Consider the following 25,044-nt stretch of genomic DNA (forward strand, 5'->3'; position numbering starts at 1 on the left):
TTGCAAAGAAAATCAGTCTCATTACTGTATTGTCGCAACTCGTATATAAGATTCTTAATATTTTTCATACGAGATTTGATTTGCATGTGTTAATGTCAATACAAGATGTTACAAGGACAAAAGGAAAAATACGTATATTCGAATCTTGAAGCATGAAATTTATTTACAAAAAGGATAGATACATGCATAGAGCGCTTCGCATTACAAAATAAATAAAAGCAGAGCAGTTGAGCATGTGCCGAGAGAAAAATCAGTATCCATCGCCGTATCCAGAGCCGTTAAACGTGCTGTCTGCGACGTTTTGGTATCACAGCGGCGCACAGGTGACTACGTTCAAATCGCCACTGTGACAACTCCCGACGACTTCGGAGGCTCCAGTCCAGGGGGATGAAGACTGCTGGGACGCAGGATACCCAGCGTGTGATGTCCACGGACCACCTGGCGGAGCCTACGGAGTCCTCTGCCGCAGAAGGCGTTGCTGTGCCGTAGGCGGCACGCCTAGTACTTCTTGAGGTACTGGAGCGCGGGGGCGGCGGCCACCACTTTGCCGACGCCGACGCCGACCACCGGCTTGGCGACGGCGACAGCGCCCGTGTCGCGGTGTACGACCGCGTTGAAGCCGTTCACCGGGTCAGCCTGGTACTCCACCGTGCGCCTGGAGCCGTCGGGCTCCACCAGCGAGTAGACGCCTGCGGGATGAACGGGGCGTCAGTACTCCATCAATCCACGTGCAGCAAAAACGGCTATAGCAGCTGCGTTCGCGAGTCGTAAGGACTACGTGCTCATAACGGCCATCACATTCAGCCATCATTTCAGGCTCTCTGTATTGAATCAGACTGATAACACCGACGTATGTCGTTGGGTGTCCTTTTCCCACAGAGATAGCCGTGTACGCCTCACACATCAATCACGGCTTTCACAAGTCACTGTCCTTTCCGTTACAGCACAGGGAATGCTTCGATAAAAGATTTTATCAGTGAAACCAACAGGTGAAGCAGCAGGTTTCAGTGTTCAGGGTGGAAATTGGAACGTATCTGATTCTAAGCGAAATGGAGTGCGTGACACTCGATAACCCACTCAGTATCCAGGAAATAGTTCTTAATACTTCTCATCACCGATGGTTCTTGACAGCTAATTGAGACATAAGGCTCTATAGTTGCTTTCTAGCCACCGCGATGTCCACACAAACTTTAAAGTTAGGGGTACTAAAACAAAAATGTTAGCGTATCATGTAGCTCGCGATAATATCACAGTTTATTTCGTATGACATGTATCTAGGATGTGATACATATTCATTATATCATTAGAGGTTCGTTAAATACTGAACGAAGAGATTTCGAAGCAATTCTTAAAGTACATTAAATATTGACGGAAGACACATCTTTGTCAGATTTTCTCTTACGCACTTCTTTAGTCCACAACCGTGTTTCTGTCATTCTGGAAACTCAGCCACTGTACTCGACTCAAAGCAAGTTCACTGTAAGTTATCATCTTTTATAAGTGACTGCGTGAAAATTCCCATTTAAAATGCTGAACATAGTTCGTTCTGCTTCCGCTAGTAGAAAAAGTTCATTTAGTGGTGATGACCTGAACGAAGACTCGCTAAAGCATTGTCTCCCTGAATACTGGTTACATTTTGACCTGAAATTAGTGGAAAAAATAAGTATGTTATATGATCAGATAACCGCTTAAACTTACAAGGGTCTCGAAAATTCATTCTGTCGCGCCATAATGAGTGGCTAAAAAAGAAAGTGTATGCTGTACAACACGTTGCGCAAGTGTATAATGAAGATTAGAAGAACAATTAGCTAATAAATAATTGTCTATTTAACCAAGATTTCACTATTCAGCATCCAGAAGAGGACAAATAACTGTTTTACGAAATACCAATGTTTTAACAATACGTCGAAGTGTGTACCTTTAGAGAAATCAGAGTTCTCTCATTTTCTTTCGACAACAGAAATTATAAACCTCAACTATGACAGAATTGCATCTGATTAAGTTGCAGCACATTATCCTTACAATATTCCAACATTACAATTATAATTATATATTTTTTAAATTCTTGCAAAGTTATGCATGTTTTACGTTTTGACGAAAAGTAAAAAACAAAAATAAAGCTTTCAGAATCTCATTGTCAACTCAATCTCATGTGACCGAATTTCTGAATTATACTGTCCACTATGATATACATTCACCACAGGAAAAGACGAATATTCCTTCCAAAATTCTTCATAGATGTCGGAAGGAATTATCACGCTTACGACACGGATTACCGAGACGTGTACCTTTTACAGTGGAACGGTTTGTTGCAGATCTTATTAACAGAGGAAATAAATTTCCTGTATGAGTCTGCGATCATTATGAATATTTTGTGAACAATGCCGTATACATCGCTAAATAAAATTCTTTATTTATATTAGGCCGTTTCAGCTACTGCCATCATCAGATATAAAAAACTTACAAGTTGCAAAACAAGCTCCAGTGTCAGTATTAAAAGCTATATATATTCTAATAGGGCCGTCAACTAACAATTCAGTCGACGCCACGATTAGAGATAGGTTTTAACAATGACCCATTTTTGGTATCAAATGATGGCGAGTAATATAAGTAAAGAAATGTATTAAGCGATCCAGCGGCTTCATTGACAAAGCGTTGTAGGTCTATAGCAAGGTGACTTGATAAGTGATTCTGCCCGACTGATATTAGCGCGTGGCACATGACTGAGACGACAAATTTCAAGCTACGACGGCTGTGAGGGGACATTTCGATTAGACTGAGTAAGGCAGTCAAGAGTTTCTTGTTCAAGTGTACGAGTTTCAGGTAAGGTGACTACAACTAGTAGCATTTGGTAAGAGCCTCAGGGCAAACAGTCGTGCAGAGTTATATAAAATTTCAAGTGGAGGGTAGTTTCATACCTTCTCCACACTCCACCGGTGGCAACCTGCTCACGCCTTCGTCATGGAGAAGGTTATAACTTAGTGTGAAGAAAGCAGGAGCTGATCCTCACCTTGAACGACGTCACCGTCGCGGGTCTCCTGCTGGGACTTGGTGTCTCCGGTGATGGCGTCCTGCACGTCGTACGAGAAGCTGTACTGCGGGTGCGGGTCGAAGTCTGCGCTCTCCGCCGCAGCTGCTACAACCTGTTGTGAAACAGCAAACAATCGTCAATACACAATCTTACCTTGGAAAACTACCAGCCAGTCGTAGCATCTGAACTGATGTGAGACGCAGCCATATCTGAATATGTACGCGGTGATTGAAGTATCACTCGGAGGTTTCAAATACGTGCAGAAAGGAAAACACAATACATTAAAAATCTGTACGTCATTCTATTACAACTTTCCACAGTTTCAGTGAATCATTTCACATGAGTGATGGGACTGTTTTCAACCAAGAACCCAGTTAATTAATGGTTCTGAGCACTATGGGACTTAACATCTATGGTCATCAGTCCCCTAGAACTTAGAACTACTTAAACCTAACTAACCTAAGGACATCACACAACACCCAGCCATGACGAGGCAGAGAAAATCCCTGACCCCGCCGGGAATCGATCCCGGGAACCCGGGCGTGGGAAGCGAGAACGCTACCGCACGACCACGAGATGCGGGCCCACGAGCTGTGGACAACTCAGTTAATTATCTGGTCTGTCCACGCGAACTGATTTCGCCATCTTATTAAAGAAGGGACGGTAAGATTTTTTTTCTCACTCCGCTTTCAGATGCTACGCAACTGATTTGTACTCTTTCGAAAGTAATTATAAAACTCAGTTAAGTATTTATTAAGAATCCGCAAAACCCATATTTTCACGCTTTATCTACACACGCCTGAATGGCGCTCTTAGTATCTATAGATCTGAGGAAGATGCTTTCAAGTGCGAGTGGATTTCTATTCAGTTCTTTCTATCTTGAACAATAAAGAAGAATCAGAACCAAGAGTCAGTTAGGCTAACAATGGGGCTGACCGGATCTCTACTGGTAAAAAAATGTCGTGTGACTAGGGGCTGACGGCCGGAGAGGCTGAGCGGTTCTAGGCGCTACAGTCTGGAACCACGCGACCGCTACGGTCGCAGGTTCGAATCCTGCCTCGGGCATGGATGTGTGCGGTGTCCTTAGGTTAGTTAGGTTTAAGTAGTTCTAAGTTCTAGGGGACTGATGACCTTAGAAGTTAAGTCCCATAGTGCCCAGAGCCATTTGAACCATTTGACTAGCGCCTCACGTCGGGTAGACCGTTCGCCGGGTGCAAGTCTTTCGATTTGACGCCACTTCGGCGATTTTCGCGTCGATGGGGATTAAATGATGTGAATTAGGACAACACAACACCCAGTCCCTGAGCGCAGAAAATCTCCGACCCAGCCGGGAATCGAACCCGGGCCCTTAGGATTGACGTTCTGTCGCACTGATCACTCAGCTATCGGAGACGGACAGCTCTAGTGGTGTCCGCTCGAAATAAATATGGGTCAACTGTTATTTGCATCGCTGTTGTTACTATGCGTACCGTTGGGTCAGCATTACTACAGCTTCGCTCAAAGACGCCGTATCTTGCGTAGCCCTTCTGCTCCTTTCCGAAACACACGACGAGAGCAATACAATTTGTTCTCAGTTGAACTGAAATATCTATTCTCAAAATTTAACACTACAATTTGTCGAAAAAAATTGTTTTGCGGACAAGTGCTCTACCATCTGAGCTACCACGAGCCGTCCTCACAGCTTGAGTTCTGCCAGAGTGCTTGCCTGCGAAAGGCGAAGGTCTCGAGTTCGAATCTCGGTCCGGCACACAGTTTTAATCTGACAGGACGTTTCGAAACATACTGATGTAGTCAAATGCTAAGTGCAGATGTTCTTGCTGTGGTCTTCAGTCCGAGGACCGGTTTATGGAGCTGTCCATGTTACTGTATCCTGTGCGAGCTTCTTCATCTCTGAATAACCACTGCAACCTACATCCTTCTGAATCTGCTTACTGTTTTCATCTCTTCTTCCTCGACGACTTTTACCTCCACCCTTCCACACACACCTACCTTCAGTATTAGTACCCCAGTTTTGGCGAACCCTTGGTGTCTAGGAATGTGTTCTAGTAACCGAACCCTTCTTCACACTTCTATTCAGTACCTCCTCATTAGTTATGCGATCTACGCATCTGATGTTAAACAATTTTCTCTAGCACCACATTTCCAACTTCCAGTCTCTACTGTTTATCATCCGTGTTTCTCTTAGATACAAGGCTACGTCCCATACAAATAGCTTCACAAAAAACTTCCTGGCACTTAAATGTATATCCGGTACTAACAAATTCCTCTTCTTCAGAAACGCTTTCCTTTCCATTGCCAGTTAACATTTTATATGCTCTCTACTTCGGCCATCATTAGTAATTTTGCTGATCAAATAGCCAAACTCGTCGTCATTTTCAAGTGCTTCATTTCCTAATCTAATTTCCCGAGCATCATATGATTTAATTCGACAACATTCCATCATCGTCGTCTTCTTTTTTGTCGATGTCCTTTCAGGACACTGTCTTTCGCGTTCAACTGCTCTTCGAAGATCTTTGCTGTCTCTGACAGAATTACAATGCCATCGGAAAACTTCGAAGATTTTATTTTTTTCTCCCCAAGCCTTTACTCCAAATTTTTCTTCTGTTTTCTTTACTGCTTGCTGAATGTACAGATCGTATAAAAACGAGGATAGAATACAATGCTGTCTCACTCCCTCCTGAACCACTGCTTCGTTTTCATGCCCGTCGACTTCTTTAACTGCCGCCCGGTTTCTGCAGAAATTGTAAGTAGTCTTTTGCTCCCTGTATCTTACACATGCTACCTTCAGAATTTCGAAGAGAGTATTCCAGTCAATACTGTCAAAAGATTTGCTGTATTATTTTCTTTTTGCTCCAATAGCGGATCGCGGCATTACTGTGGCGCCGAAATCTCAGTGTTTATCCAGACTGTAGACTTGTACGTGCAAATTGAAAAAATAATAAATGCACAAATTATTTTTTTCGAGGTTATAATTAAAAGTTTATGGCTGCTGCTGGTATATAGTACACAGTTATTTGCTTATCTGATCAACGCACTCAGTGCGCCATGTGCCACTTCTTACTACGTATTCCTGCTATGGTTGGTATGTGTGTGGTACACAATAGAGCAGGGCGATAAGTGCTGTACCTTTCCGGCCGCAACGACAGGAGCCTTGGCGGCATAGGCGACGGGTGCCGGGGCTGCGTGCGTGGCGTAGGCTATGGGCGCCGCGACGTGCGTGGCGTAGGCGAGGGGCGTGCCGGCGTGCGTCGTGTAGGCCAGGGGCGCGCCGGCGTGCGTGGTGTACGTGATGGGGGCGGCGCCGTGGTAGGCTATGGGGCCCGGGTGGGCGGCGTAGGCGATGGGGCCGGGGTGCGCCGCCAGCGCGACGGGCGCCGCCGCGTGGTACGTCACCGCCGGCGCCACGACGCCAGCGCGCGCCGCGCAGACCAGCGCCGCCAGCAGCGCCGCCAACTGGAACAGAGCGGAACTAGGGTCACCACCAGGCACGACGCTACTCTAGCAACACAAGCGATCAGTTATGTCGAATTGTTTCTTAAACTATTTTATTATGTTGTTCAATTAGAACTAAGCTTGGTCTACGTCCTGTGACGGAATTCTCCTGGCGTTTATATGTGTTGTAAATATAGTGCAGTTATTTTTCTGTGTGATACCTTAAAATGTATGCGCATCACTGTGTTCAGTTTATTGATTTTTTATTTATTTATTTATTTGCTTCCTGCGTGCAAGAATGTTCTCACAAACACGTCACAAACTGTACGACCTGATGTTTTTTGCATAGCCGTAACTGGGCCTCTAAGTTGACTATACTTATTAGCATAGACTAACCATTTTCTTTACATCCGTCCGCACTTCATCATCTGGCGTGCTGCTCAAGGGAAAATAAGCATTAATGGCTTACTGTTGCCAAATGTACTTGGACGAAACTAATCAACCTAAACACATACGACTTAATTATTAGTACGCAAATGACGCAAAAACTGATTTCATTTTGTTCAGTACACCGTCCTCAGTCACTAATAGAAATATCTGTGCACATTCCAGTTACATCTCTGTCTCTCTCTCTCTCTCTCTCTCTCTCTCTGTGTGTGTGTGTGTGCGTGTGTGTGTGTGTGTGTGTGTGTGTGCGTGTGTGTAAATTTTTATACATGTAAGTCTTGTACACATACGCATTCTGTTCTATGATCGCTATATCCAGAGATATTAATATAAAGTAATTAATTATAAAATCAGAGGAGCAGACAGTTGAAGGAAAGAGGAAGATGGGAAAGAATAGAGAGTAATGGCGTGAGTTCTTCTGGACATCAAATGCATGAAAATGAAATGTATATGACTGTTACAGCTCGTGGACAAGACGGATAAAAGTGGGATAAAGAACGTGTCATTCTAACTGGTTAATGTTTTCGAGGTTTTGTAAGCGATTTACGAGCATATCTGATGTTCGAGCCTTAAATGACGGAAGAATGTGACTTTTACTGAATCATACCGGGCAATTATTGATTACTAAGCCACATTTCTGTTAAGATATAGGATTCTAATTGCTTTATGTATCTTTTCTGTTGAATAAAAGTTCGCGTTAATACAATTATATATCGAAGGATTCAGTCAAACAAAACGAAAAATAGCCGATTTCAAACTGTAAATAGCTGTCCCAGCTTTATGTTTCCTTAACATCTGTTCATTTCAGGAAAGCTGTTTCATTCTCAAGTCAGTTTGTCGCACTAGAGCGTCAATAATTCTGAAACAGTATGTTTATGTTAAAATTAAGAAAGGTGCTATACCTCTTAGCAGTGTCAGTGAAGGTAGTGATTGTAGCATCACTCTCCGCCTTCATACGTCACGAAGCAGGAGAGACTTTAGTGCATATATATTTGGACATCAGGAACTAGTGACACTCGAAGCGGACGAAATAAACTGAACCTCTCAGTCCAGCCAAGACTGAAAGCAGGCCTTGGAAAGCATCTTGGGGTGCCCAGATGTGTCGCTTGTGAGGATTAAACTACCTCTCCAGCAATCGAGGATTCGTAAACAACCCATCTGCGATGTAACTACGAAAATTTGATTGGCTTCAGTATAAAAATATTCTCCTAGTTAGTGTAGATATATTTAAAATGTAAAGTTTGCGATCAACTAGAATGTTTTTATTTGTATTCCGTCCATTTTCAACCTTGTTTTTAAGCTTAAGTATGTTGTACGGTAATACTCTGTGTAGGAAGGGTCCCATTAAATTATTCTGCTTTGCAATCCGAGGCCACTTGCAATACGGATCGAAACGTTGGTTGGTAATTTTATACTCTGGTGCAGCCTACATGCCAGAAGAAACTTGTGGAAACTGCTTGTAACCGCCAAATGATACAAACCTACAAATACAGAAAGGAATGCACAACTTAGAGATTCGTGAGTCCAACGTTACCACACTTCGTTTCCTAAATACGAACTACAAAGCTGAGCAGACAGATTTAAATAAAATGTTAAATTGAGAGAATTTTTTCCGTGATCCGATTTTAGTGAAATAAAGCCTACGTATTACCCCAAGCTGCGCTCAAGTTACCTGTGGAGACCTCATGAAAATTTGTTTAGTAGTTTTGGAGAGAAGTGTGTTCAAACAGACAGAAACGACTGTTTTACAGTTTTATTATTTATAATGAAATAATAAGCAACTAGATGCAAATAAGATATTTAATTTCTTTACCAGTGCCCTTTTTCAGAATGTTAGACCTATCACATTAATGTCCTGTGAAGAAGGGCGCTAAGTGTTCGAAACTGGAAAAGAAATTAAATTTCTTTTATGCAACCGGTTGTTTATTATTTTATTATACATGCCTCTATTTGTGAGTATGAATAAAATACAAAGTTTTATTGTTGGTATAGAAGATAGTATACCAAATTCGTGGGAAGGTTAAGGGACATTAGTCATTTGTCAGCTGCTGGAGCCTATGTGGTTGAGTTCTCTCAGCCCACTCCTGGTACAAATGGGTGCCTTAGGTCCTGATACAAATACGTTGTTGTTATGTCCCACATTCAAACTGACTAGCTGTAGTCTGCCGATTTCTCCGTTGGCTCTTCAGAGGAGACGTACCGCCCTTTGATCGGACACTTTTGGCCTTCCTTTGAGGTGGTTTATGCGTGTGGAAACAAGATCCACCCCAGGGAAAGTTCACTTAAGACGTCCCACCGTTCTCACCACACGTATGTCTGTTACTGACCTCTCTAATATAGTGTCTAAACTAGCACCGCACCAACCACTTCATTCACGTGGAATACACATCACACCTTCAATGAACTACCTCTTTCGATGACTGCCAAGTTTACTTCGAATAAAAAGCTGTTCCAGAAACTTTAGTTCTACTTTGCAAGGAAAGTAGCTAGAAGCATTGGCATTCTTCAAGCCACCGAATTTAACTCTACAAATACCATGTGCGAATTGAGCATTCCATAGCAAATTCTGACGCATGATATATTGACCATGTTGAGATACATTAGTTCTTAATACACAATACATATTTCTGTTGCTTAACACAATATTCACAAACTACCCAACGCTTTCCCTTGGGAAATGTAGCCGCCCACGTTCGTCGCAACCCTTCTGACTCGATGTTCAAAGTTTCTCGAGATATACAGCATGGTAAATGGAAGCAATATTCTGGTTTTAGAGACCAGGTTTTCTTCGTGTAATCACTAACAACACGGCTCAAAATCTTCTTTCCTGTTTGAAGAAGACAATGCCTTCAGCGAAGTCACCTCGTAAATGCCAACTTGTTACAATCTGTGACTATTTAGTGACCACGTAATCAACTCAATGAAAATGTTGGAAGTGATATGGAGTAGCCACTATAGCTTAGAAGCTATGTATGGAGGAACCTCTCATGTAGAACAATGTGCGTTTAAACACTAAAATAAAAACGCCAAACGAGAGCAATCCTTTATACTATGTGACGATACGCGAGACAGACGTCTCTTGTGCGTGTGCAACCCTGCTTTAATATGGCTCTAATAGAGGTGACGAGTAAGCACCATTAATGCTTGTTGGATTTCTGAAAGTGAAAAGAAAAATACATTTGTAGTTAATTTTATCTGTCGGCTGTCTTAGATGTTCCAATGCATTTTGCTGTGTAACACTGCCATACAAGTTCTGTCATAGCAACAAAATGCGCTCATTAGTAGGCAGTGAACGTATTGGGTCGGACCAAATACGTTTCGAGTAACACAGTCAAAGCCAGGGCAAAGAATGGTACAAGCCAGATTTAGATGGAATCATACAGCGGACATTAATGTACTTGCCCTGAAGAATGGCGGATTAGCATATAATGGAAACCTGTGTTCCTCGGGCGGTGGGGCGGACGCATATGGCGCATAACTCGTGCGTGTCCACCAGGAATTCTGATGTGCTGTAAAACCATCACGGCCAAAAATCACTCAAGGTCGCGTCGTCAAGTCTACATTGTCCTTCCAAAGGTCCTTGCTCCTGGAAGGCTGAACATAACAGATAAGGAATAGCATCCACCGAGGCGATTTTCAGAGCAACTTCTGGGCTGGAAGTATGGTTTTCCTCCAAAATGAACAAAGATAATAAAACTGTTAACCACAGTTTTAGTTCCTTAGCTGTCGTAACATCATCTGACAAAACAAACACATTATTGACGAAAGTTTCTAGATGTGGCACAAATTTTGAATCTTCAGTGGATTGTGCGCTGACACTAAACTTCCTGCCTGATTAAAACTGTTTGCCACACCAACACTCGAACTCGGGATCTTTGCCCTTCTGGGTAAGTGCTCTACCGACCTTTCCTTTTTCATTTTATCCGTCACTGTTATCATCATCTGGTTTGGATGAAATTTTTATGACTAAGTTCAGCGGTGAATACTCCTCTGTTTCTTCTTAAGTACAGAAGGAGCAAGCCCCTTAGCAGAACACTCTGAGCTACCGTGCCGGTACCGACTGACGTAACCAGACCCCCCCCCCCCCCCCGTCTCTCCAGTCTCTCATCTCTTGCTTTCCAAACCTTACACACCTTACACAGAAGCTTTCCTAACACACTTGCAGCACTAGTACTCTCGCAACAATAGATATTGCGCAGACATGGCTTAGCCAAAGCCTGGGGGATGTTTCAAGGAGTAATCAACTGCAGCAGAGTGTGCGCAGATATGAAAATTACTCGCTATTAAAACTGTGTGCCAGGTAGAGACTCGAACTCAGAACTTTTGTCTTTCGTGGGCACTGCTCTAGCGACTGAGCTCCTCAAGCAGGGCTCAGGACTCTTTCAACTATAATTCCACCAGAACTTCGTCTCCTGATTTCCAAACATCACAGAAGCTCTCCTCCGGAACTTTCAGGACGCACTATGAATGAAAGGATACTGCGGAGTCTTGACTAAGCCACAGCCTGGGGGATGCATCCAGGTCCGCGAAAGGGGAAGGTCCCGAGTTCGAGTCTCAGTTCGGCACGCTAGTTTAATCTGCCAGGAAGTTTCACTTCTAGATGTGTATTTATCTAGTCTCAACGTTACCATGCGACAAGTTATAAGGTAGTATTTATCAAACTCGGAGCGACTTCACTTGGTTTGATTACCAAGTCCAGGAAATTTATATTCAGTTCATTGTTATTGGTTCTACCTGTGGTTCAGAGAACAACTAAAAGGACTGTACAGGGTTTTCGAAATTGAGCTTTCCCACGATTTGAAATGACTAACTAATCTCACTCTTAATATTTTGTGGTTATAGAACAGTGCCAATAGCAAGTTTTCTTGACTTTCATGTAAGGAATTGTTTCTAACTACGGAACTCTCTGGACAATGCTTTTATTAACATACATGACGTCACAGGTCCCATTCTCATAACAAGCTGACAAAAGAGTTAAAGATGAAATTTAACGAAATTGTGCACTGTCCAAAGCAAAGAGTGATGAAGCAACAGTCACTATCCGGAAAATGTTGCAATCTATCTGAAGATCGCCTGCTGTATGTGTTCAAACCGGTCATTTTAAATAAATGACATTTTGGATCGCGACTGTTGCTTCATAAGTAATCTAGTCATATGGGTCCCGATTTCAGTTGTTAACAGCTGATGGTAGGGTCCTAGTGTGGTGCAGATGCCACGAAGCCATGGATCTAAGTTGTCAACAAGGCACTGTGCAAGCTGGTGGTGGCTCCATAATGGTGTGAGCTGTGTTTACATGGAATTGACTGGGTCCTCTGTTCAAACTGAACCGATCGTTGACTGGAAATGGTGGAAATGGTTATGTTCGGCTTCTTACACTACCGGCCTTTAAAATTGCTCGACCAATAAGATGACGTGTTACAGACGCGAAATTTAACCGACAGGAAGAAGATGCTGTGATATGCAAAAGATTAGCTTTCCAGAGCATTCACACAAGGTTGGCGCCGATGGCGACACCTACAATGTGCTGACATGAGGAAAGTTTCCAACCGACTTCTCATACACAAACAGCAGTTGACCGGCGTTGCCTGGTGAAACGTTGTTGTGACGCCTCGTGTAAGGAGGAGAAATGCGTACCGTCGCGTTTCCGACTTTGATAAAGGTCGGATTGTAGCCTATCGCGTTTGCGGTTTATCGTATCGCGACATTGCTGGTCGCGTTGGTCGAGATCCAATGACTGTTAGCAGAATATGGAATCGGTGGGTTCAGGAGGGTAATACGAAACGCCGTGCTGGATCCCAACGGCCTGGTATCAGTAGCAGTCGAGATGACAGGCATCTTATCCGCGTGGCTGTAACGGATCGTGCAGCCACGTCTCGATCCCTTATCGCAGACAGGAGTGCCTGCGATGGTGTACTCAACGACGAACCTGGGTACACTAATGGCAAAACGTCATTTTTTCGGATGAATCCAGGTTCTGTTTACAACATCATGATGGTCGCATCCGTGTTTGGTGACATCGCGGTGAACGTACATTGGAAGCGTGTATTCGTCATCGCCATACTGGCGAATCACCCGGCGTGATGGTATGGAGTGCCATTGGTTACACGTCTCGGTCACCTCTTGTTCGCATTGACGGCACTTTGAACAGTTGACGTTACATTTCAAATGTGTTACGACCCGTGGCTCTATCCTTCATTCGATCCCTACGAAACCCTACATTTCAGCAGGATAATGCACGACCGCATGTTGCAGGTCCTGTACTGGTCTTTCTGCTTACAGAAAATGTTCGACTGCTGTTCTGGCCAGCATATTCTCCAGATCTCTCACCAACTGAAAACGTCTGGTCAATGGTGGCCGAGCAACTGGCTCGTCAAAATACGCCAGTCATTACTCTTGATTAACTGTGGTATCGTGTTGAAGCTGCATGGGCAGCTGTACCCGTACACGCCATCCTAGCTCTGTTTGACTCAATGCCCAGGCGTATGACGGCCCTTATTACGGCCAGAGGTGGTTGTTCTGGGTACTGATTTCTCAGGATCTATGCACCAAAATTGCGTGAAAATGTAATCACACGTCAGTTCTAGTATAATATATTTGTCCAATGAATACCCGTTTATCATCTGCATTTCTTCTTGGTGTAGCAATTTTAATGGCCAGTAGTGTAGAAACCATTTGCAGCCATTCATGCACTTCATGTTCCCGAACGACCATGGAATTTTTATGGATGACAGTTGCTCGCTATTGGTTTGAGAACATTGTGGACAACTGGAGCGAATGATGTTGCCACGCAGATCGCCCGAGATGAATCCCATCGAACATTTATGGGACATAATCGACAGGTCAGTTCGTGCACAAAATCCTACATTGGCAACACTTTGGCACCCATGGACGGCTATAGAGGCAGGGGGGCTTCCAACGACTTGTTGAGTCGATGCCACGTCGAGTTGCTGCACTACTCCAGGCAATGTGCCCAGCACGATAGTGGGAGGTATCCCATGCTTTTTATCGCCTCACTGTATCAGAATGTGGATGATTCAAGTAGAACTATCAATGGCATATTGTTCACCACATGAGCTCAGCAGCAGACTGATTCTGTGGTTTGTCACTGTGTACAGAACACGACCACTTCTGGTTCACATAGTCAATAAATTCTGCATTAACTGTTACATGTGTAATGTGGATGTGCCCTATCTTCGACATTTCTGGGGTGTGATCTTTCAAAAAGATAATGCAAGACCATATGTTGCCCATGCTGTCCTGAGATATCTCGAAACGAGACCTTTTCAACTCTTGTCCTAACCAACACATTGTCCATACACCTCAACCAATGTAAATACCAGGTGATGGGTTGCTGAGAGACTGGCATGCTACCACTCGCCAGACATTGCGATTGCTTCACTTTGATATTGGAATGACATATAAATGTGATCCTCGTTCATCTAAACTCGATTTCCATCTGGGCTACGACCAATGAAAGTACAAGAGGTATCAGCTCTGCAAAGCGAATTTCTCAGCTAGTTGGCTACCAAATCACCTACAGCGCCCTGTACTAGGGTAGTCAGTGCAGCGGATCAGCTACAATACCAAGGTGGTGTGGTGGATAACGCATTTGCTTAGTAAGCCTGAGACTGCTGTTCGAACCGAGCGAGGTGGCGCAGTGGTTAGCACACTGGACTCGCATTCGGGAGGGCGACGGTTCAGTCCCACGTCCGGCCATCCTGATTTAGGTTTTCCGTGATTTCCCTAAATCGCTCCAGGCAAATGCCGGGATGGTTCCTTTGAAACGGCACGGCCGATTTCTTTCCCCGTCCTTCCCTAATCCGATGTCCGATGAGATCGATGACCTCGCTGTTTGGTCTCTTCCCCCCCCCCCCCCCCCCAACACAACCCAATCCCACTGCTGTTCGAGTCCTGGTCTTGGCACAAACGTTAACTCATTACTTCGGCTTTTATCCTTTTCGAAGATAAAGTTGAGCCTCAGTATATCTCCAGGAACATATAATTACATCAGATCTACAGATTTAATCATGTACTCTTCCAACTGTAGTGCAGCACACACCATTTTCTGCCCGTGAGCAATGTAGATGAACATACCGATGTCCCAATGGTGTTAGTGTGAGAGGCCGTTTGTAGTTCTGCTGTTTCACAGCGCCGGACTCACCTTGAGGAGCATCATGGCGAGTGTGGATGTGGAGGTGATCACCGAGGTGTGACGAACTGCAGTGTCACCGGCAGCCCGCCGGGGCCTTATATACTTAGCACGGGGAGCAACCGGGGCAGACGCCACGCCTCGGCGCTGCCGCGCGCTCGCATCATCAGTTGCTCAACGGGCAGAAAGAAAGCGAGCAGGCTAGAGGGCCGGGCCGGGGCGAGCCCCGGGCGTGGCGGCGCGGCGATTGTCCCGGCAAGGTCGCGGCCCCTCCGTGGGCGAAGCGCCCGTCGCAGGTTCTCGCAACAGCAGCGGCGTCCTCCGAGACAGCGCGCCGCGGCCTGGCCACCGGCGGGGGTTATTTCACCGTACAGTAGGTACGATGCCGCACTGACTTAGTTGGCGAGACTGTTCATTCCATTTACATACCGCCAAGCAACCAAAGCATCTACCAATCTAGGAATCAGCATGAGTTTCAAAAAAGACGATAGTGTGAAACCCAGCTCGCGCTATTCGTCCACGAGACTCAGAGGACCATAGACACGGGTTCCCAGGTAGATGCCGTGTTTCTTGACTTCCGCAAGGCGTTCAATACAGTTCCTCACAATCGTTTAATGAACGAAGTTAGAGCATATGGACTATCAGACCAATTTTGTGATTGGTTGAAGAGTTCCTAGATAACAGAACGCAGCATGTCATTCTCAATGGAGAGAAGACTTTCGAAGTAAGAGTGATATCAGGTCTGCCGCAGGGGAGTGTCGTAGGACCGTTACTATTCATAATATACATAAATGACCTTGTGGATAACATCGGAATTTCACTGAAGCTTATTGCGGATGACACTGTAGTATATCGAGAGGTTTTAACGATGGAAAATTGTACTGAAATGCAGGAGGATCTGCAATGAATTGACGTATGGTGCAGAGAATGGCAACTGAATCTCAATGTAGAAAAGTGCAATGTGCTGCGAATACATAGAAAGAAAGATCCTTTATCATCTAGCTATAATATAGCAGGTCAGTAACTGGAAGCAGTTAATTCCATAAATTACCTGGGAGTAGGCGTTAGGAGTGATTTAAAATGGATTGATCATATAAAGTTGATCGTCGGTAAAGCAGATGCCAGACTGAGATTCATTGGAAGAATCCTAAGGAAATGCAATCCAAAAACAAAGGAAGTGGGATACAGTCCGCTTCTTCGCCCACTGCTTGAATACTGCTCAGCAGTGTGGGATCCGTACCAGATGGGGTTGATAGAAGAGATAGCTGCAGCTAGTGTGTGCGAAATAATTATATCAAAGTAATGTACACTACTGGCCATTAAAATTGCTACACCACGAAGATGACGTGCTACAGACGCGAAATTTATCCGACAGGAAGAAGATGCTGTGATATGCAAATGATTAGCTTTCCAGAGCATTCACACAAGGTTGAGCCGGTGGCGACACCCACAACGTACTGACATGAAAGTTTCCAACCGATTTATCTTACACAAACAACAGTTCACCGGCATTGCCTGGTGAAACGTTGTTGTGATGCCTCGTGTAAGGAAGAGAAATGCGTATCATCGCGTTTCCGACTTTGATAAAGGTCGGATTGTAGCCTATCGCGATTGCGGTTTATCGTATCGCGACATCGCTGCTCGCGTTGGGAGATCCAGTGGCTGTTAGCAGAACACGGAATCAGTGGGTTCAGGAGGGTAATACGGAACGCCGTGCTGGATCCCAACGGCCTCATATCAGTAGCAGTCGAGATGACAGGCATCTTATCCGCATAGCTGTAACGGATCGTGCAGCCACGCCTCGATCCCTGAGTCAACAGATGGGAACGTTTGCAAGACAACAACCATCTGCACGAACAGTTCGACGACGTTTGCAGCAGCATGGGGTATCAGCTCGGAGAGCACGGCTGCGGTTACCCTTGACGCTGCATGAAAGACAGGAGCGTCGCGTATCACCCGGCGTGATGGTATGGGGTGCCATTGGTTACACGTCTCGGTCACCTCTTGTTCGCATTGACGGCACTTTGAACAGTGGACGTTACATTTCAGATGTGTTACGACCCGTGGCTCTAACCTTCATTCGATCCCTGCGGAACCCTACATTTCAGCAGGATAATGCACGACCGCATGTTGCAGGTCCTGTACGGGCCTTTCTGGATACAGAAAGTGTTCGACTGCTGCCCTGGCCAGCACATTCTCCAGGTCTCTCACCAATTGAAAACGTCTGGTCAATGGTGGGCGAGCAACTGGCTCGTCGCAATACGCCAATCACTACTCTTGAAGAACTGTGGTATCGTGATGAAGCTGCATGGGGAACTGTACCTGTACACCCCATCCAAGCTCTTTTTGACTCAATGCCAAGGCGTGTCAAGGCAATTATTACGGCCAGAGGTTGTTGTTCTGGGTACTGATTTCTCAGGATCTATGCACCCAAATTGCGTGAAAATGTAATCACATGTCAGCTCTAGTATAATATATTTGTCCAATGAATACCTGTTTTTTTTTTTTTTTTTTTTTTTTTTTTTTGGTGTAGCAATTTTAATGGCCAGTAGTGTATTTCACGGGACAGCTGCAGCGTTCATAGTGCGGCTGACAAAAGATGGGCGAAAACGCGAAACATAGGCATAAAAATGAAGATAACAACCTGCGTCGGTGTTTTTCCTTGAAATACATTGAAGTGACATAAATAAATTCTTAGAATACCGCCTAATAACGTGTCGAACGTTCTTTTGCCTGGCGTGGTGCAGCAGCTCGACGTGACAAGGGCTCAACAAGTCGTTGGAAGTTTCTTGCAGAAATACAGAGCAGGACTGTTTCTACAGTTGTCCGTAACTGCGAAGGTGTTGCGGATGCAGGATTTTGTTCGCAACGTCACCTCTCAATTATATCTCATTTATGTTTGATAGGATTCATGTCGGGCGTTCTGGGTGACTAATTAATTCGCTCGAATTGTTCGAAATGTTCTTAAAACCATCGCGAACAATTGTGACCCGGTGACGTGGCGTATTGCCACCTATAAAAATTCCATCATTGTTTGGGAAATTGAAATCCGGGAATGGCTGCAGATGGTCTCCGGTTATCCGAACATAACCATTTCCAGTCAATGACAGGTTGAGCTGGACCAGAGGACCCAGTTGATTCCACGTAAGCACAGCGCACACCATTATGCAGCCACCATCTGCTTGTACAGTATCTTGTTTACAACATGGGTCCACGGCTTCGTGAGGTCTCCGCAACACTTGTATCTACCATCAGCTCTTTGCAACTGAAATCTAGACTCACCTGACCAGACCACTGTTTTCCAGTCATCTAGCGTCCAACTGACATTGTCACGAGCCCAGAAGAGGTGCTGCAGGCGATGTCGTGCTGTTAGCAAAGGCACTCGCTGCGGCCGTCTGCTGCCACAGCCCACTGATGCCACATTTAGCCTCGGTGTCCTAACGGAAATGTTCGTCGTACGTCCCACATTGTTCTCACTAGTTATTTCGAGGAGGGTTGCTTGTCTATTAGCACTCACAACTGTACGTAAACGCCGCTGCTCTAGGTCGTTAAGTGAAGACCGTCGGCCACTGCGTTGTCGGTTTTCAGAGGTAATGCCTGAAATTTCGTGTTCTCCGAATATTGAATTCGTAACTATTTCTAAAAGAGTCTATCTCGAACTACCGTTCTGCGTTTAGTCCGTTAAATTCCTTCGTGCGGCCATAATCATGCCGGAGACCGTTTTATAAGAATCACCTGAGTATAAATGACAGTTTCCCTAATGCACTGTCCTTTCATACGATTTATACGCGATACGTCAACCTTCTGTATATGTGCATACCCCTGTTCCATGACTTTTGTCACCTCAGAGTAAATTGATATTTAATTTACCAGTTTCGCAATGATGCAAAGATGTCATCATCGACATGTTTTAGAGTTTGTTATAGAGGTGTGCGCCTAACAAAGAGGACATAAGGGCTATGCAAACTGGCCTGGGATACTGCATTATATCCACTTCAGTCAGTAGCGCCACTCTGTCGAGTCTGACAGTAGTGAAGAATATTTAGCGTTGAATTTCGTGTCAGCTTACGAATGGTGAACGTACTTAGCCCATGTATTGGTTATTATGGTTTGAATAAACCAAACGTGATAAATACCGGGTGATCAAAAAGTCAGTATAAATTTGAAAACTTAATAAACCACGGAATAATGAAGATAGAGAGGTAAAAATTTACACACATGCTTGGAATGACATGGGGTTTTATTAGAACCAAAAAAAAACAAAGTTCACAAAATGTCCAACGGATGGCGCTGGACAGCAGGCAACTGCTACCGTGGCGAGTGAGAGGTACGCCGATATGTTACACAATCACATCATCCCCAGCCTGGCTGATAAACACCTGCTGGAACGTACGATGTTTATGCAGGATGGCGCTCCACCCTATACTGCTAGACGCGTGGAAGGTCTCTTCCGCTCATTGTTTGGTGATGATCGTGTGCTCAGCCGCCACTTTCGTCATGCTTGGCCTCCCAGGTCCCCATACCTCAGTCTGTGCGATTATTGGCTTTGGGGTTACCTGAAGTCGCAAGTGTATCGTGATCAACCGACATCCTTAGGGATGCTGAAAGACAACATCCGACGCCAATCCCTCACCATAAGTCCGGACATGCTTTACAGTGCCGTTCACAGCATTATTCCTCGACTACAGCTATTGTTAAGGAATGATGGTGGACATATTGAGCATTTCCTGTAAAGAACATCATCTTTGCTTTGTGTTACTTTGTTATGCTAATTATCGCTATTCTGATCAGATGAAGCACCATCTGTCGGACATTTTTTTAACTTTTGTATTTTTTTTTTTTTCTAATAAAACCCCATGTCATTCCAAGCATGTGTATCAATTTGTACCTCTCTACTACATTATTCCGTGATTTATTCAGTTTTCAAATTTATACTGACTTTTTGATCACCCAGTATTACATTCAGAAGCGACGAGATAGTTTTCCGAGCATGTAAATTTGTCTAAGGACAATCAGATGCAAATATAATGGCCCAATAAGGCGCTTATCTGTCTGTTACCATCGCAGATAACAGCTGGAGAATGTGCTGCTGGTCAGAGACAGGGAAGACGCTGGCCGTGCTACGTAGAACGCACCAACCCTTTCTTCGCAAATGGTGTCACGCATCCGACATCTTACTGCACACCTCTACAATAATACATCTATCCTTATTTTTTCCTGCAATATCCAAAGTCTGCCTATCTTATCCGCGCACCATTGTTTTCCGATTAGTGGCAGCATAGACAGACATCCTTGGAAGGTGCCTAATTTTTTTCACCCTTAGCTTATATATTGCCTTATTCGTCTCCTGTCTGCTGCGGATGCATAAGCAGCCCTATCAAACACGCCCACATTCTTCTCCAGTGATAGGACCCTCCGACTGCGACCGGACGGGTATGCAGTGCGCGATTGTTCTCTCGTCGTCCGGCGGCAGACAATGGTTCTCCCGCTGCCCGAGCGAGGGCAGACGGCGTAATTAAAATGTTTCTGAAGTTGGTTAAAAGCCCTCGAAGGCGGGGTATTAGTGTCGGCACCTCCGTTGTATGGTAATGCCCGCCGGTCCCCCCACAATGGGAAAGGATAGGGGTGGGCGTCCCCTCGTTACTGGCTATCTGTCCGGCGTGCTGACGCTTAGCCCTGCCCTCCGCGCAGGCAGCCAAATTAATTTCGTCCCCGGACCTGTCCGCTGGCCCGGGCTATCTGCTTATCCGGCGGTGGCAGGGCGCGTTACGGGTCTCTGCCGGAGTGATGCTCCCGCTGATGGCGCTCGAGAAAGGGGGAAGAACATTCAAACGGAATGACGGGACACACACTGATTTCTGCGATGTTCCGCTAAAGAATGTTAGCGACCACCTTGTTTTCTTGTGATCTCTTAGTTTTTATTGACGTGATTGCTAATGATATGCTCTAGGACGTACAGCCGAGTTGTCGATGCTATTTTTATGTGCGATCTTTCGATAACCAATCCACTCTCCGTCATCATGTGCTGCGAGATGTGTGTTACGTGTGGAGGAAGGTAGGTTAGTATCGGACAGCGTATTGTATCGGACAAGAGCTGTTTCTAAACTCTAGTGCCAGCATTATCGCGCTACTTGAGTGAAGTATGCAGGAAAAAGTCCTCTCACACGATTTCGAATCAAAATGAAGGGTGTTTCTGAGCGGTAACAGGTTATCTGCTCCCAGTCGGTGCACGAACTTAGTTTTGGAGTGTTGTGTTTTAGTTGATGGTAGGTAATATTAAATTTTTATTGTGTCTTTAAATACAACTCGCATTATTATGAGGGCTGTTTATCAAGTAATGCAATACTTTTTTTCTGTAAGCAGTTGGTTTTATTAAGGATTCAAATACAGCACATTATTGCCAACTCTTTTGGCTCCAAAATCCTATTTTTCACTATAGTCTTGTTCTACGCATCAGCCTTACGCCACCTCACTGGGAGGTGAGGATGCAGGTTTGAGTGAGGCATTTCGTTGTAGTGTACAAGGAGATATTGGTTTACATGTGGCGACCGGCACGCTGAAGTCGTTTCTTCAGTTTCCTGTGGATAGTACAATACACATTATAGTTGATCTCTGTACCACGATGGAGGAACTGAAAGAGAATAAGACCTTCACTAGTCACAAGCCCTAAGATAGGTCACTTGCAATAGTGGCCGAAACGTCGGACAGTTTTATACGTTGACCGTGCGGTCAACAGCCCAGAAGAATTTCGTTGACAATGACAACGGCCGCGGAAGCATACTGTTGCATCGCCATGACTTTACTCGCTTTGAATATCTTCTTCGGAGGAGATGTAATGTGGCTCCTCTCCATGGATTATTTCCGGTTCGAAGTGATGAAACCGTGTTTCCTCGCCTGTAATAATGTTCGACTAAAAATTGTCACGATCATCCTCGTAAAGCGCAAGCAATTCACCACAGATCGTTCTTCGTTGATCTTCTTATGGTCTTCTGTTAGGCAGTGAAGTACCCATGGGCAGTTGATCTTTTTATGTTCTTCTGTTAGGCAGCGAGGTACCCACGGACACACGCCTTTGAGTATCACACCTGGCTCAAAATGGTTCAAATGGCTCTAAGTACTGTGGGACTTAACGTCTGAGGTCGTCAGTCCCCTAGACTTAGAACTACTTAAACCTAACTAACCTAAGGACAACATACACATCCAAGCCCGAGGCAGGATTCGAACCTGCGACCGTAGCAGCAGAGCGGTTCCGGACTGAAGCGCATAGAACCGCTCGGCCACAGCGCCCGGCTCTCACCTGGTGGACGAGTGCGTAACCACGACCAGTTGTGCAGCAGCGCGATGTGCGATTATGATCCGTCGATCACGTCGAGTGAGTATGTCCACACGTTCCAACTTCCCAGAAGTCCCCGCACGTGGGACATTGGACAGGTTTGCGTAACCTTGTTGCGAAGATGATAGACGATTCGCCCAACGGCGCACCATACTTTTGCTCACGGCCATGTCTCCGTAGACATTCTGCAAGCTCCTATGAATATCCGCGACGCCCTGCTTTTGCACCAAAAGAAAGTGACAGCTGTCTGGTTGGAACACACCTCAGTCACAGAACCCATTTTGGAGGCTACGTATAGCGTCGCCACCTATCGGAAGTCAATGAGACTGTAGGGGTTGACGCAGGAATACTCCACGATTTCCCACAACAAATTTCAATTTTTTCACCTAAACTGTGTTGCATTATTTACTGAGTGCCCCCCGTATCTACACTGCACGTTGTCGCAATATCTTGTCCAAATAATAGCAACTGAAATGTCGCATTAATACAGCAGTACTTTTAGGTTGCAGAGTATAAAGAAATTTCGAGTTGTCTGGACAAAACAGATTGTATGATATCTTAAATTTTTATACTATTTTTCTTTGATAAACAAAGATGGAAAAGTCGAACATACTTCTTCAAACGACAACCGGGAAAGTGAGTGAGAAATATACAGTGCTTGGAAGTTACTTAGGTGATAGATAAAGCTTTATGGAAAAAAGACAAGGTGGCGATCATGGTACCTGATTTAGGATGTATTTTTTCCGGGGAACATTCAGTGTCGAAGAGAAAACAGCAATGTACGATTATGTTAAAAATTGAGATAGCCACCTTACGACTTTGAGTAAAGATGACTTGTTAAATATAGTATACAAATATGCAGAGCAGCTGAAAAGAAAGTATCCATTTAGTAATACCAAAAAGAATGTGTGTAAAGACTTATGATTTTATAAAAGACAAGAAAACTTAAGGCCGAGGACAGCTGATCACACGAGTCTGTAGCTAGGAGCAGATTTCATCAAAGAACAAGCTGACAGATTCTTAGAAAACATGACTCTATTACACATGTCCAATGTAACTATCCCAAAATTTAAACAACCAATATGCAGTGATTCTTGAGTTTCTCCCGGCGTATTTGATAATCAAAATATCCACGGTTGTACTGCCGGTCTACAGTATCCAACGGGCACAATATTTCGGCGATCATACATGTCGCCATCATCAGGTGAACTGACGGACTGAGCCCGTTGGACACTGTAGACCGGCAGTACATCCGTGGATATTTTGATAAGCAATATGCAAATCGTGGAAAAAGACATTAAAAAAATCAAACCCTTATTCTTACAATTTTTAGTTCTATAATTCAATTATGTAACGTATCGTAGTATTGTTTAGTGTGGAAAATGTTCCAATACATCAACATGGGTCGATAAACCTCCCATCTTCTTGTGGTTCTACAAGGAATGATTATTCCGTGTAAACTGGCGTCTTTCGAACTTCAAATCTCTACCAAGATCGAGGCTCTGTTATTCTAATGTACTGGAAATGTCGAAAAATCTCACGCACCTGGTCAACCTTGCTGTGGAGTTTAGTTGATCGTGTCAGGATCTCTACCTTTAACGTACATGCGGGATTCATTGCGGAGTTCAGCTTTTCGGGAACATTTATTTCTCCCTAGTACCTACCTAAGGCATCTGCACGTTCTGAATATGGATCTTACTAGTTAGACACAATATGGAACATCCTTAAGGAAATTTTAATAAATCCGTGCTTTAATTCACAGCGTGGGTGAGCGTTCGTAGTTGCTACTTCGCAAAAATATACTCGTTTTCTCATTGATGCTCTTTCAGTGCGTAGTTCTTCTACACGTTTGTGGAAGAAAAGATGATTGTCTAATGGGACTTCCACGTATAAAACTCCCAGACAATGAGCGTGTTTCTCTTATCCAGTTTTGCCTTTGCACTCTTTGTATATAGTCCACTTTTATCGAAATTAAACTGTTGTAGTCCTTTTTGCATTAGTGAGCTGTTTAGTTCGACCTTACTTTCTCGGCTCAAATTTATGGTGACGCCCAGTTGCGAGGCCTACGAGAAAGACAGGCCGCGGCGCGCACGTCACGAAGGTAGTCCTGCACTCGATCGCTCAAATCAGCAGACAAACTACGTTTCTACAACTGTTAACTCGTAACTAGGCGTGTCCGTACAAACTAAAACTTAATCTTCTACTGGAATCCGCTATTATGGAATCTTACTGTTATCATAATGATGGGAAGTCCATGGGCCTACTTATAATTTGTTATGGCTCTACTAGCGTACAATAAAATCAAATCATGCTAAAATGATTATCAGTAGCATAAGGCACCACTTCCACCATGTAATGAGTACTGTTAGGCAGAAGAGACTAAATGATATAAACACGCCATTATACCATTTATATCGAGTATTCATCTTAAATTAAATTTTGCTGTAGTACAGTTAATCAGTAAGACTTCATAATAGCATAATTCAGTGGAAGATGTAATTCTCGTTAGTACTTTCACGCCCAGCTGCGAGTTAACAGGATTAGAAACGTATTTTGTCTGCTGAGCTGAGCGAGCGAGCGAGTTCAGAACTACCTTCGTGACGTACGCGCCGCGGCCTGTCTTTCTCGTGGGCCTCACCCAGTTGTTTACTG

General features: G+C 44.5%; 1 protein-coding gene across 1 annotated transcript; it reads right to left on the bottom strand.

The window, feature by feature from the left end:
* Positions 1-137: 137 nt before the first annotated feature.
* Positions 138-15,086, bottom strand: LOC126419465 (larval cuticle protein A2B-like). Its single transcript, XM_050086653.1, has 4 exons — positions 15,072-15,086; positions 6,158-6,397; positions 3,011-3,143; positions 138-689 (listed from the first exon to the last, which is right to left on the bottom strand). Exons 1-4 carry the CDS (start codon positions 15,084-15,086, stop codon positions 499-501), a joined length of 579 nt encoding a protein of 192 aa, XP_049942610.1. The 3' UTR covers positions 138-498.
* Between the last annotated feature and the right edge of the window lie 9,958 nt (positions 15,087-25,044).

Source organism: Schistocerca serialis, chromosome 9 (genome assembly GCF_023864345.2).
Source record: "Schistocerca serialis cubense isolate TAMUIC-IGC-003099 chromosome 9, iqSchSeri2.2, whole genome shotgun sequence".
Classification (NCBI taxonomy): Eukaryota; Metazoa; Arthropoda; class Insecta; order Orthoptera; family Acrididae; genus Schistocerca; species Schistocerca serialis.